The sequence below is a fragment of the Vanellus vanellus genome (genome assembly GCF_965231255.1).
Source record: "Vanellus vanellus genome assembly, contig: HAP1_SCAFFOLD_2261, whole genome shotgun sequence".
NCBI classification, from domain to species: Eukaryota; Metazoa; Chordata; class Aves; order Charadriiformes; family Charadriidae; genus Vanellus; species Vanellus vanellus.
In genome coordinates, this window is record NW_028127723.1 from 1 (window position 1) to 14,075 (window position 14,075).

General features: G+C 65.4%; 3 protein-coding genes across 5 annotated transcripts; all 3 read right to left on the minus strand.

Annotated features, from left to right (window-relative positions):
* Positions 1-114: 114 nt before the first annotated feature.
* Positions 115-2,965, minus strand: LOC309685070 (uncharacterized protein; the record flags this gene model as incomplete). Of its 3 annotated transcripts, XM_082500878.1 has the most annotated exons (3): positions 504-644; positions 1,870-1,903; positions 1,977-2,965. In XM_082500878.1, 3 exons carry the CDS (start codon positions 2,708-2,710, stop codon positions 504-506), a joined length of 909 nt encoding a protein of 302 aa, XP_082357004.1. The 3 variants fall into 3 exon arrangements, with proteins under 3 accessions (XP_082357002.1, XP_082357003.1, XP_082357004.1); XM_082500876.1 differs by having other exon boundaries at positions 115-1,903; XM_082500877.1 differs by having other exon boundaries at positions 115-1,447; positions 1,807-2,240.
* Positions 2,712-5,198, minus strand: LOC309685073 (fat storage-inducing transmembrane protein 1-like; the record flags this gene model as incomplete). The annotated part of the gene is made up of 3 exons (XM_082500880.1): positions 4,783-5,198; positions 3,230-3,634; positions 2,712-3,132 (listed from the first exon to the last, which is right to left on the minus strand). The coding sequence occupies exons 1-3, from the start codon at positions 4,962-4,964 to the stop codon at positions 2,712-2,714; spliced, it is 1,008 nt and encodes a 335-aa protein (XP_082357006.1). The 5' UTR covers positions 4,965-5,198.
* A 790-nt stretch (positions 5,199-5,988) lies between these two features.
* DCAF11 (DDB1 and CUL4 associated factor 11) lies at positions 5,989-14,069 on the minus strand (the record flags this gene model as incomplete). The annotated part of the gene is made up of 11 exons (XM_082500879.1): positions 5,989-6,144; positions 6,805-6,911; positions 7,539-7,682; positions 9,061-9,214; positions 9,875-10,060; positions 11,065-11,191; positions 11,549-11,603; positions 12,479-12,625; positions 12,711-12,811; positions 12,925-12,989; positions 14,025-14,069. Coding segments are annotated over 11 exons (1,248 nt in total), but the record flags the coding sequence as incomplete, so codon positions are not given.
* Between the last annotated feature and the right edge of the window lie 6 nt (positions 14,070-14,075).

Sequence of the window (14,075 nt, forward strand, 5' to 3'; positions counted from 1 at the left end):
GGCGGATTTTACCCCAAAATGAGGGGGGGGATGGGGGGGAGGTGGGACCCTCAACGGGGTTGGGGCGCCCCCTCGTGGCTCATCGCCACCTCCTCACCTGATTGGCCGCCGGCCTCAGCCAATGGCGGCGCAGGGCACCGCCCCCTCCGCCTTCTCCTGATTGGCCGAGACCTCAACGACCTCCAGGAACCTCCAAAAAACCCCTTTTCGGCCCCTTTTGACCCCCAAAAAATGGTTCCTCCTCAATGGTTGAGGTCCTCCAGGAGAGTTGAGGTCCTCCAGGAGAGTTGAGGTCCTCCCGGAGGTCTGGGACCTCCCCAGACCCCATCGCTGCCCTATAGGACCTCCCCCCACGGCCCCACGGACCTTCTGGACTCCAGAGGTTCTCCCGCACGGTTGAGGTTCTCCAGGACGGTTGAGGTTCTCCAGGACAATTGGGTTCTCCTGGAGGTCTGGGACCTCCCCGGACACCTGTGTGTCCCCCTCAGACCCCCAACACTGCCCTATAGGACCTCCCCCCGCGGCCACATGGACCTTCTGGACTCGAGGTTCTCCTGGACACTTGGGGGTCTCCAGGACTTTTGGAGGTTCTCCAGAACATTTGAGGTTCTCCAGAACAGTTGAGGTTCTCCAGAACAGTTGAGGTTCTCCTGGAGATTTGGGTTCTCCTGGACACTTGGGGTTCTCCAGGACACTTGGGGTTCTCCAGGACAGTTGATGTTCTCCAGAACATTTGAGGTTCTCCTGGAGATTTGAGTTCTCTTGGACACTTGGGGTTCTCCTGGACTTTTGGAGGTTCTCCAGGACACTTGAGGATCTCCAAGACAATTGAGGTTCTCCAGAACATTTGAGGTTCTCCAGGACAGTTGAGGTTCTTTTGGACTTTGGGGTTCTCTTGGACACTTGGGGTTCTCCATGACATTTGAGGTTCTCCTGGAGATTTGGGTTCTCCTGGACACTTGGGGGTCTCCAGAACAGTTGAGGTTCTCCTGGATGTGTGGGTTCTCTTGGACACTTGGGTTCTTTTGGACTTTTGGGTTCTCCTGGGCACTTGGGGTTCTCCTGGACTTTTGGAGGTTCTCCAGAACATTGGAGGTTCTCCTGGAGATTTGGGTTCTCCTGGGCACTTGGGGTTCTCCAGGACACTTGGGGTTCTCCTGGACTTTTGGAGGTTCTCCTGGACGTGTGGGTTCTCTTGGACACTTGGGTTCTCCTGGACTTTTGGGTTCTCCTGGGCACTTGGGGTTCTCCAGGACACTTGAGGTTCTTTTGGACTTTTGGGTTCTCCTGGGCACTTGGGGTTCTCCTGGAGATTTGGAGGTTCTCCCGGACACTTGGGGTTCTCCTGGACTTTTGGAGGTTCTCCAGAACATTTGAGGTTCTCCAGAACAGTTGAGGTTCTCCAGAACATTTGAGGTTCTCCTGGAGATTTGGGTTCTCTTGGACACTTGGGGTTCTCCTGGACTTTTGGAGGTTCTCCTGGACACTTGAGGTTCTCCAGGACACTTGGGGTTCTCCTGGAGATTTGGGTTCTCCTGGGCACTTGGGGGTCTTCAGGACACTTGAGGTTCTTTTGGACTTTTGGATTCTTCTGGGCACTTGGGGTTCTCCTGGACTTTTGGAGGTTCTCCAGAACATTGGAGGTTCTCCTGGAGATTTGGGTTCTCCTGGGCACTTGGGGTTCTCCAGGACACTTGGGGTTCTCCTGGACTTTTGGAGGTTCTCCCGGAGACTTGAGGTTCTCCAGGACACTTGGGGTTCTCCTGGAGATTTGGGTTCTCCAGGACACTTGAGGTTCTTTTGGACTTTGGGGTTCTCCAGGACACTTGAGGTTCTCCAGAACAGTTGAGGTTCTCCAGAACATTTGAGGTTCTCCTGGAGATTTGGGTTCTCCCGGACACTTGGGGTTCTCCAGGACACTTGAGGTTCTTTTGGACTTTGGGGTTCTCCCGGACACTTGGGGTTCTCCTGGACACTTGAGGTTCTCCTGGAGGTCCTTCAAGAGGACGGAAGGCCCAAGCCAGGCGGTCCAGGAGACCAGGGGTAGCGGTACCACCAGCGATAGGTGACGGCCCAAGCGGCCCACCCCATGGCGGCGCCGGCGGCGTTGCGCGGCCAATCGTGGCGGTAGGCCAAGGTGACGGCCAGGAGGAGCTGCCACACCACCACCAGGGCCACGTTGAGGAGGAAGAGGAGGCAGAGGGCCACCCCCGGCCGCCGGGGCCCTTCTTCTGCCCCATCTCCTGCCTCCTTCCAGCGGGGGGTGGGGCCCCACGGGGCGGGGTGGGGTCCGCCGGGGGGCGGTGGCCCAGTGGGCGGTGGTGGCCCAGTGGGTGGTGGTGGCCTCATGGGTGGTGGTGACCTCATGGGTGACGATGACCTCATGGGTGAAGATGACCTCATGGGTGGTGGTGACCTCATGGGTGAAGATGACCTCATGGGTGGTGATGACCTCATGGGTGGTGGTGACCTCATGGAGGCCCCCATGGAGGACGAGACCCGCCCAGCCGCTGGCCCCGCCCCAAAGAGCCAACCGCCCAATGGGAGAGCTCCTACCAACCAGCCCCAGATCTTCTGGCCCCACCCCGGGCTGGGGGAGGAGGTGGGCACCTCCCACCCCCCACCTCGGGGGCTTCCGGAGGTCTCCCAATATGGCGGCCACGGCCCATGGGGGTCCCACCCCACCCCTTGAGGTCCTGTGGGGCCCCATCTCATCTCCGGAGGTCCTTCGCGGTTCCACCCCACACGTGGAGGTCCTTCGGGGCTCTCCCACCCGGGTTGGCCCATTTCCGGGGGGCTCCAACCCCCACGGTGAGGAGGTCCCTCAGACCCCCAACCTCCACGTTGAGGTTCTTCAGACCCCCAACCTCCATGCTGAGGTCCCTCAACCCTCCAACCCCCACGGTGAGGTGGTCCCTCAGCCCCCCAACCTCCACGTTGAGGTCCTTCAGACCTCCAACCCCCACGTTGAGGTCCTTCAGACCCCCAACCCCCACGTTGAGGTGGTTCCTCAGACCCCCAACCTCCACGTTGAGGTCCCTCAGACCCCCAACCTCCATGTTGAGGTCCTCCAGACCCCCAACCTCCACGTTGAGGTGGTCCTTCAGCCCCCCAACCTCCATGTTGAGGTTCCTCAGACCCCCAACCCCCACGTTGAGGTTCCTCAGCCCCCCAACCTCCACCTTGAGGTCCTTCAGCCCCCCAACCTCCACGCTGGGGCCCCGCCCACCTCCAGCCCCGCCCTCCCGCCCCACCTTTCCTCTTGCGGGACGGGTAGAGGACCCGCCCCAAAGCTCCAGCTTCTTCGGCCAATCCCAGACCGCAATGAACCAAAGCGAAAGCTTGGGGGGAGGCGCCGAAACCTTCCCACCGGTGTCCGTGGGTCCGGCAGCTCCGCGGGTCGCCGTGGGGCAGGAGGAGGAGACCTTCGGCCACCGGGCTCCAACAGCGGCCGGTGGCGGCTTCCAAAGCGGCGAAGAAGCGGGGGGCGGCGCGGGCCAGGGCCAAGGCCACCACCCAGCGCCCCACGGCGCGCAGGAGGGCGCCGCCCCCCGGCCGGACCAGGGGCAGAGCGGCCACCAAGAGGGCCACCAGGAATAAGGTGGTCCAACCGCCGGCCGAGGCCACCAGGCGCCTGTGGGGCAGAAGGTTGGGGAGGGGTGGAGGGGCCCCATAGATGCCTCTCTGCCCCATAGGACACCATCCGGAACCATAGACACCTCTCTGACCCATAGGACACCGCCCAGACCCATAGCGACGTACCAGACCCATCGATGCCTCTCTGCCCCATAGGACACTCCCCGGACCCATAGACGCCCCATAGGAACCCACCCAGACCCATAGACACCTCTCTGCCCCATAGGACACCCCCCGGACCCATAGACACCTCTCTGCCCCATAGGACACCCTCCGGACCCATAGACGCCTCTCTGACCCATAGGAACCCGCCCAGACCCATAGCAATGTCCCAGACCCATAGACACCTCTCTGCCCCATAGGACACCCCCCAGACCCATAGACACCTCTCTGCCCCATAGGAACCCACCCAGACCCATAGCGACTTCCCCAGACCCATAGACACCTCTCTGCCCCATAGGACACCCTCCGGACCCATAGATGCCCCATAGGAACCCACCCAGACCCATAGATGCCTCTCTGCCCCATAGGAACCCGCCCAGACCCATAGCGATGTACCAGACCCATAGATGCCTCTCTGCCCCATAGGACACCCCCCAGACCCATAGACGCCTCTCTGCCCCATAGGACACCCCCCGGACCCATAGACACCTCTCTGACCCATAAGAACCCACCCAGACCCATAGCGACTTCCCCAGACCCATAGACGCCTCTCTGCCCCATAGGAACCCACCCAGACCCATAGCAGCCCCTCTGCCCCACAGCACCCCCTGCTTCCCCATGGCCAACTCCCCCAGCCCCATAGATCCCCCCCAGCCCCATAGATCCCCCCATAACCCCCCCAGCCCCACAACCCCCACAGCCCCATAGCTCCCCCCTAAACCCCCCCAGCCCCATAGCTCCCCCCATAACCCCCCCAGCCCCACAACCACCCCCCAGCCCCATAGCTCCTCCACAGCCCCATAGATCCCCCCCAGCCCCATAGCTCCCCCCCAGCCCCCATAGCCCCACAACCCCCCCAGCCCCATAGATCCCCCCTAAACCCCCCCAGCCCCACAACCACCCCCCAGCCCCACAGATCCCCCCCAGCCCCATAGATCAACCATAACCCCCCCAGCCCCACAACCACCCCCCAGCCCCACTCACGCCTCCAGCAGGTTATGGGGGGAGGCCAAGAGGCTGTGTGGGTCGGCGCGGGCCCTCAAGGTGGGTCCCAGCCCCACAAGTAGGGCCAAGGTCAAGGCGTGGGCCCGGGGGAAGAGGGGGGACCCCAAGAGGGCGGCCGCCCCACGGCTCAGGGCCTGGATGGCCGCCCCACACCACCCCATGGCCGCCCCACGGCCGCCCCACGGCCGCCCCACGGGCTGTGGGGAGAAAGGGGGGGGTGGGGACAAGGACACGGGGAGGACATGGCCGAGGGGGGGACACAGAGGGGGGACGCGGACGGACGGACGGATGGACGGACGGAGGGAGGGAGGGAGGGGCGGCAGATGTGGGGCACAGGGGGGATGTGGGGCACCATATGTGGGGCACAGGGGGTTATGGGGCACAGGGGGACACCATATGTGGGGCACAGGGGGATGTGGGGCACCATATGTGGGGCACAGGGGGTTATGGGGCACAGGGGGACACCATATGTGGGGCACAGGGGGATGTGGGGACACCATATGTGGGGCACAGGGGGTTATGGGGCACAGGGGGACACCATATGTGGGGCACAGGGGGGGTGTGGGGCACAGGGGGACACCATATGTGGGGCACAGGGGGGGTGTGGGGCACAGGGGGACACCATATGTGGGGCACAGGAGGTTATGGGGCACAGGGGGACACCATATGTGGGGCACAGGGGGGGTGTGGGGCACAGGGGGACACCATATGTGGGGCACAGGGGGGGTGTGGGGACACCATATGTGGGGCACAGGGGGTTATGGGGCACAGGGGGACACCATATGTGGGGCACAGGGGGGGTGTGGGGCACAGGGGGACACCATATGTGGGGCACAGGGGGATGTGGGGCACAGGGGGACACCATATGTGGGGCAAAGGGGGTTATGGGGCACAGGGGGACACCGTATGTGGGGCACAGGGGGATGTGGGGACACCATATGTGGGGCACAGGGGGTTATGGGGCACAGGGGGACACCATATGTGGGGCACAGGGGGGATGTGGGGCACAGGGGGACACCATATGTGGGGCACAGGGGGATGTGGGGACACCATATGTGGGGCACAGGGGGTTATGGGGCACAGGGGGGGATGTGGGTCCAAGACGGCAACTTGGGGGTCACAGAGCCCCCAATGTCCCCCCTCCCCCCCCTTTCCCCCCCCATCCCCCCTCCCCCCCCCCCCAAATAACGCCCCCTCCGGGCGGCACTTGTGGGTCAGAGCAGTTTATTGGGGGGCGGCCGTGGGGCGGAGGGGCCCCCCCGCCGTGTCCCCCCCCCCGGCGCCCCACACGTCCTCCTCCGGCGCCTCCCGATAGTCCCAGAGCCGCACGGTGCCGTCCCACTGCGGGGGAGGGGGAGAGAGCGGGGGGTCAGCCGGACCCATAGCGACCCCCCCCGGACCCATAGAGACCCCTCAGCCCCATAGAGAGCCCTCTGGACCCATAGAGAGCCCCCCCGGACCCATAGAGAGCCCTCTGGACCCATAGAGAGCCCTCAGCCCCATAGAGAGCCCCCCAGCCCCATAGAAACACCCCCAGACCCACAGATCCCCCCCAGACCCATAGATTCAGCCCCAGACCCATAGATCCAGACCCATAGATCCAGCCCAGACCCATAGAGACCCCCCAGACCCATAGAGAGCCCTCAGCCCCATAGAGACCCCTCAGCCCCATAGAGAGCCCTCTGGACCCACAGATCCCCCCCAGCCCCATAGATCCCCCCCAGCCCCATAGCGACCCCCCAGACTCACAGATCCCCCCCAGCCCCATAGATCCAGACCCATAGCGACCCCCCAGCCCCATAGAGACCCCCCAGCCCCACAGATCCCCTCCAGCCCCACAGATCCCCCCCAGCCCCATAGATCCCCCCCAGACCCACAGATCCCCCCCCAACCACCCCCTCCCCCGCCCCATAGCGCCCCTCAGCCCCTCCCCCCCTTAGCCCCGCCCCCCTTATCCCCTCCCCCCTTAGCCCCGCCCCCCCGCGCCCAGGCCCCGCCCACCGAGGCGGTGGCGAGCCGCCCCCCCTGGGGGTGCCAGCAGACGTCGCGCACGCAGGCGCCGTGATTGGTCAGCCGCCGCACGGCCCGCCCACTCAGCACGTCATACACTGCCGGGGAGGGGGGGCGTGGTCAGAGCGGGGAGGGGGGCGTGGCCAAAGCCGGGCCACGCCTCCCCCCCCAGTCCCTTCCTGCCGCCAGGATTCGCCCCCCCATCCCCACCAGGCCACACCCCCTCTCCCCAAGCCACGCCCCCGCCCCTCAAGCCACGCCCCCTCCCATTTACCCCTGCAAGCCACGCCCCCCTCTCCCTAAACCACTCCCCCTCCTCCAGCAGCGCCCCCGCAGCCCCAAGCCACGCCCCCTCCCCTCAAAACCACGCCCCCGCCCCTCCAGGCCACGCCCCCACTCCCTAAACCACTCCCCCTCCTCCAGCAGCGCCCCCGCAGCCCCAAGCCACGCCCCCTCCCCTCAAAACCACGCCCACGCCCCCCCAGGCCACGCCCCCTCTCCCCAAACCACTCCCCCTCCTCCAGCCGCGCCCCCGCAGCCCCAAGCCACGCCCCCGCCCGCCCAAGCCACGCCCCCCGCCCTCCTTTACCCCCGCAAACCACGCCCCCGCCTCCTCCAGACCACTCCCCCCTCCCCGAGCCACGCCCCCACGCCTCCAAGCCACGCCCCCCCTCCCTGCAGACCGCGCCCCCCCCCCCGCCCGCCCCGGGGCCCCGCCCCCTCACCGAGCACCGCCCCCGAGGCGCAGCCCGCCGCCAGAAAGAGGCCGGGGGGCGGGGCCAGGCGGCAGCGCAGCAGCGTGTGCAGCACGGCGTGGCCGCGGTACGTCATCAGCGAGCTGTCGCCCGGAAGCGGCGCCGTCGCCATGGCTACGCCGGAAGTGGGCGGGGGGGGGAGGCCGGGCCACGCCCACCGTCACCATGGAGACGCCGCCGCGCAGCCGCAGTGGCGCCCGCGCCGCGCGCCGCTCCCGCTCCCCCCCCCCCCTCACGCACACGTCGTTGTCATAGCGACCGGGTAAGCCACGCCCCCTCCGTCGCCATGGCGACCGCGGGGGGGGGAGGGGGTAATTAAGGGGGTAATTAAGGGGGAGGGGGTGATTAAGGAGGGGGAGGGGGTAATTAAGGGGGTAATTAAGGCGGAGGGGTGATTAAAGAGGGGGAGGGGGTAATTAAGGGGGTAATTAAGGGGTAGGGGGTGATTAAGGAGGGGGAGGGGGTAATTAAGGGGGTAATTAAGGTGGAGGGGGTGATTAAGGAGGGGGAGGGGGTAATTAAGGGGGTAATTAAGGTGGAGGGGGTAATTAAGGGGGGGAGGAGGTAATTAAGGAGGTGGAGTGGGTAATTAAGGAGGGAGAGGGGGTAATTAAGGGGGAGGGAGTAATTAAGGGGTAATTAAGGGGGAGGGGGTGATTAAGGGGTAATTAAGGGGGAGGGGGTGATTAAGGAGGTGGAGGAGATAATTAAGGAAGAGGAGGGGGTAATTAAGGAGGGGGAGGGGGTGATTAAGGGGCAATTAAGGGGGAAGGGGTGATTAAGGGGGTAATTAAGGGGTAGGGGATAATTAAGGAAGTGGAGAGGGTAATTAAGGAGGTGGAGGGGGTAATTAAGGGGGGATGGGGTAATTAAGGGGGTAATTAAAGGGGAGGGAGTGATTAAAGAGGGGGAGGGGGTAATCAAATAGGGGGAGAGGGTAATCAAGGGGGGAGGGGGTGATTAAGGGGGTAATTAAGGGGGGAGGGGGTAATTAAGGGGGGGAGGGGGTGATTAACCGGGTGCTGAGGCATTAATTGCCCCATTGGTGGCATTAATTACCCCGGGGAGGCCCTAATTACCCCAGGAAGGGGGCTAATTAACCTCTCGGGGGCCTAATTACCCCTTGGCTGGGCCTAATTACCCCGGGGATGGGTCTAATTACCTCAGGGGTATCTTTAATTACCCCAGGGGTGGGCCTAATTACCCCAGGGGCGCCTCTAATTAACCTTGAGTGCTCCTAATTACCCCAGGGGCGTCTCTAATTAACCTTGAGTGCTCCTAATTACCCCAGGGGCGCCTCTAATTAACCTTGAGTGTGCCTAATTACCCCGGGGGCGGCTCTAATTACCCCCAGGACGCGCTTAATTACCCCCCGGCCCCCCTTTCCCAGCCACCCCCCCCCGCCCCCTCCCTGTAGACCGCCTTAATTACCCCCCCCACACCCCCACCCCCTAATTAATTAATTAGCCCAATGAAGGAGGGCGGAGCTCACCGCGGGGCGGGGCCCGTTGCCAGCGGTAGTCCCAGCTCTGCCGGGCCACGGCGCGGCGGGCGGCGGCCAACCCCCCCGGCCCGGCCGGCCGCCGCAGGTCCCACAGTTTGGCCGTCTGGTCCTTGGAGTTGGACACCAGGTACCGCCCGTCGCCCTGGGGGGGGAGGGGGAGCTCGAGGTCAGCCCCGTTGACCCCAGTTGCTCCCAGTTGACCCCCTTCGCCCATAACTACGTCCCACTTGACCCTAAACCCTCCTCCAGCGCTCCCACTCCCACCCACAGCATCTCCAGAGCTTCTGGAGACCATCCCAGTTTGACTGGTTCCACCAAAAGGTCAGCCCCGTTGACCCCAGTTGCTCCCAGTTGACCTCCTTCGCCCATAACTACGTCCCACTTGACCCTAAACCCCCCTCCAGCGCTCCCAGAGCCACCCACAGCATCTCCAGAGCTTCTGGAGACCATCCCAGTTTGACTGGTTCCACCAAAAGGTCAGCTCTGTTGACCCCAGTTGCTCCCAGTTGACCTCCTTCGCCCATAACTACGTCCCACTTGACCCTAAACCCTCCTCCAGCGCTCCCAGTGCCACCTACAACATCTCCAGAGCTTCTGGAGACCATCCCAGTTGGACCAGTTGCGCTGTAAGTCTTCCCAGTCCCTCCCCCGTTGCTCCCAGTCCCTCCCAGTGCCCCAAATCCCCTCCCAGTCCCTTCCCAGTACCCCATAGCCCCTCCCAGCGCCCCCAAATCCCCTCCCAGTCCCTCCCAGTGCCCTCCCAGTGCCTCGTGTGTCGTGTCCCGCCCCCCCGGTGGCCCACCCTGGGGTGCAGGAAGGTGATGCCGTCGCGGTGGCCGGCCAGCAGGCCGACGGGGCGGGGCCGCCCCTCCCCCAGGCAGCGGCGGTCCCAGGCCCGGCAGACGCCGTCGTCCCCCCCCGAAAGCAGGAGCTGCCCCGCCCCGTCCCCCAGCGCCACCGCGTTCACGTCATCCTCGTGGGCCTCCACCTGCGGGGGGTGGGGGGGGGGGGGGTCACGGACCTCCATGGGGCGGCGTTGACCCCAGAGAGGGACATTGACCCCATAGAATGGTGTTGACCTCCATAGAGGGACATTGACCTCCATGGGGTGACATTGACCTCCATAGGGGGACATTGACCCCCATAGGGTGACATTGACCTCCACAGAGGGACATTGACCTCCACAGAGGGACATTGACCCCCATAGGGTGACATTGACCTCCACGGGGGGACATTGACCTCCATAGAGGGACATTGACCTCCAAAGGGGGACTTTGACCTCCATAGGATGACATTGACCTCCATAGGGGGACATTGACCTCCACGGGGGGACATTGACCTCCATAGGGTGACATTGACCTCCACAGGGGGACATTGACCTCCATAGAGGGACATTGACCTCCATAGGGTGACATTGACCTCCATAGGGGGACATTGACCTCCATAGAGGGACATTGACCTCCACAGGGGGACATTGACCCCATAGAGGGACATTGACCTCCACGGGGGGACATTGACCTCCACGGGGGGACATTGACCTCCACAGGGGGACATTGACCTCCATAGAGGGACATTGACCTCCAAAGGGGGACTTTGACCTCCATAGGATGACATTGACCTCCATAGGGGGAAATTGACCTCCATGGGGTGACATTGACCTCCACGGGGGGACATTGACCTCCATAGGGGGACTTTGACCTCTATAGGGGGACATTGACCTCCATAGAGTGACATTGACCTCCATAGGGGGACATTGACCTCCACGGGGGGACATTGACCCCACAGAGGGACATTGACCTCCATAGGGGGACATTGACCCACCGATGACATCACCGGCCCCACCCACCCACCCTGACCCCATAGAACGACGCTGCCCCCCCCCATGGCCCCACCTCCCCCCCCTCCCCCCTTAGCCCCGCCCCACCCCACCCCCCCCACCCCCCCAAGGCCACGCCCACCCCGGGCCACGCCCACCCCGGGCCACGCCCTCACCCGGAGGGTCCTCCGTTGCGCCTCCCGGTCGTAGACGTAGAGGCAGCCGTCGTTGGCCCCGCCCACCACCTCCCGCCCGTCCGGCCCCACGGCCAATGAGAAGACGGCGAAGCGGCGCTCTTCCGGCCTGCGATTGGGCGGGGCCGGAGGGGGCGGGGCTAAGGCGCGACAGGCCACGCCCCTCCCCGGACGCACTCCCCCACCCCCCCCGACCCATCTAACCACCTCCTGGCCCCGCCCACCCGCCTCCATAGCCACGCCCGCCCCATAGCCACGCCCCATGGCCACGCCCACTCTGCAACCACGCCCACCCCGCAGCCACGCCCATCACACCCCAACCCCTATGCTGCCCTGTAGCCACGCCCCCTCGCCCCACAGCCACGCCCCCCGCTTCAAAGCCACGCCCCCTCGCCCAAAAGACACGCCCACCCCCTTTGGTCACGCCCATGGCCACGCCCACCCCCCCCTCAGGCCACGCCCCTACCGCAGGTCGAGGGCGGTGTGGTTGTCCCCGTCCCCGTAGATGTCATACACGTGGACTGGGCGGGGCCAAAAGGGGGGAGGGGCGTGGTCTAGTCAGGCCTCGCCCACTTGGCCACGCCCCCACCCCATGACCACGCCCCCTTCCCCTCAAACCCCGCCCCTTCCCTCCCCAGGGCAATAAAGGGGGGGGGGGGTGTTCAAGCTCCGCCCCCACGAAGGCTCCACCCCCCCATGGCACGGCCACGCCCACCAGCGCTTGTCCACGCCCCAACCCACAGGCCACGCCCCCTGTGGCGTAAGCCACGCCCCCGTGCGTAAGCCACGCCCCCAGTTATAGTTAACTAAAGGGGAATTGGGCCATTAGAGGGGGTTGTGGCTCCGCCCCACCCACTCAGGCTCCACCCCCACGTTTCGGGCTCCTCCCCCAGGACCTGGCCACGCCCCCACGCCTTAAGCCACGCCCCCATGGCATAAGCCACGCCCCCTAGATCACTGGTTATAGTCAGATAAGGGGGAATAGAGACGGGGGGGGGGGCCTCTGCCCCACCCACTCAGGCTCCGCCCCACCCACTCAGGCTCCACCCCCATGGCTCAGGCCCCGCCCCTAACCCCAGGCCACGCCCCCAGGGCCTAAGCCACGCCCCCTTCCGCACTGATGATCATCAGATAAGGGGGAATAGAGACTGTGTAAGGGGGGGTGGGGTGGGGGTGGCTGTGCCCCACCCACTCAGGCTCCACCCCCATGGCTCAGGCTCCTCCCCCACGACATGGCCACGCCCCCACGCCTCAAGCCACGCCCCCAACATCACTGAATATAGTCTGACTATGGGGGAATAGAGACTGTGGGGGGGTGGGGGTCCACCCCACCCACTCAGGCTCCACCCCCACCACCTGGCCACGCCCCCCCCGGCCCTAAGCCCCGCCCACTCACTGTAGTCGGACCAGCTGGAGTAGAGGCAGTGGGCGGCGTCGGGGCTGAAGACGACGTCGAGGATGCTCCACCCCACGTCGCGGCCGCGGGAGGCGCGGAAGAGGCGCAGCCCCTCCCCCCGGCACTGGTAGAGCCGCAGCGTCTGATCTGTGGGGCGGAGGCGGTTGTGGGGCAGCCGCCCTTCTCCCCCCCCCCACCTTCCTCCCCATAGCGCCCCCCGCCCCATAAGTACCTTGGCAGGCGGAGACGAAGAGCGATCCGTCGGGGGAGAAGAGGCCGCAAAAGGCCTTCTGGGGGTACGAGTCGGCGAAGGCCACGTGGTTGGGGAGGAAACTTGGGGGGCAGAGGGGGAGGTGTGGGGCCGGTGGGGCGGGGGAGGGGGGTTTCCCCCCCTTTCCCCCACCCCCCTTTCCCCCCCGCCCCCCAAAGTGTTTTTGGCGGCTTACTGGGAGCTGACGCGGGATTTCTCGCCCGGGGAGAAGCCGCCGTGGCGGCACCGGCCCCACTCGCGCTATGGGGCAGAGGTGTGGGGCAGAGGGGGGGGGGAAGGGGGGGTTGTTGGGTTTAGGGAGCTGGAGATTGAGCCCGGACCCACAGCACACACCTCCCGGCCCCATAGAGAGCCCCCCAGACCCATAGAGAGCCCCCCAGACCCATAGAGAGACCCCCCAGCCCCATAGAGAGCCCCCCAGACCCATAGAGACCCCCCAGACCCATAGAGAGACCCCAGACCCATAGAGAGACCCCCAGACCATAGAGAGACCCCCAGACCCATAGAGACCCCCCCAGACCCATAGAGAGCCCCCCAGACCCATAGAGAGACCCCCCAGACCCATAGAGAGCCCCCAGACCCATAGAGAGCCCCCCAGACCCATAGAGAGACCCCCCAGCCCCATAGAGAGCCCCCAGACCCATAGAGAGCCCCCAGACCCTAGAGAGGCCCCCAGACCCATAGAGTCCCCCCAGACCCATAGAGAGCCCCCAGACCCATAGAAAGGCCCCGCCCCATAGAATCCCTCATCCCTCCCAGCCCTATAGATTGCCCCCATCCCCATAGCCCCTCCCCCACCCCTTAGCCCCTCCCCATGGCCCCTCCCCCACTCCACAGCCCCTCCTCCTCCCCCATAGCCACTCCCCCACCCCACAGCCCCTCCCCCACCCCACAGCCCCTCCCCCACCCCCATAGCCCCTCCCCCACCCCCATAGCCCCTCCCCCACCCCACAGCCCCTCCCCCACCCCACAGCCCCTCCCCCACCCCCATAGCCACTCCCCCACCCCCACAGCCCCTCCCCCACCCCCATAGCCACTCCCCCACCCCCACAGCCCCTCCCCCACCCACACAGCCCCTCCCCCACCCCACAGCCCCTCCCCCACCCCCATAGCCACTCCCCCTCCCCCACAGCCCCCTCCCCCTCCTCCATAGCCCCTCCATAGCCCCTCCCCCTCATAGCCCCTCCCCCACCCCATAGCCCCTCCCCACAGCCCCTCCCCCACCCCACAGCCCCTCCCCCACCCCGCCCCTCCCCCCGCCGTGGCCCCGCCCACCTGCCGCAGGAGGCGGGGCAGGTTCTCCTCCGCCGGCCCCGCCCCCCCGCC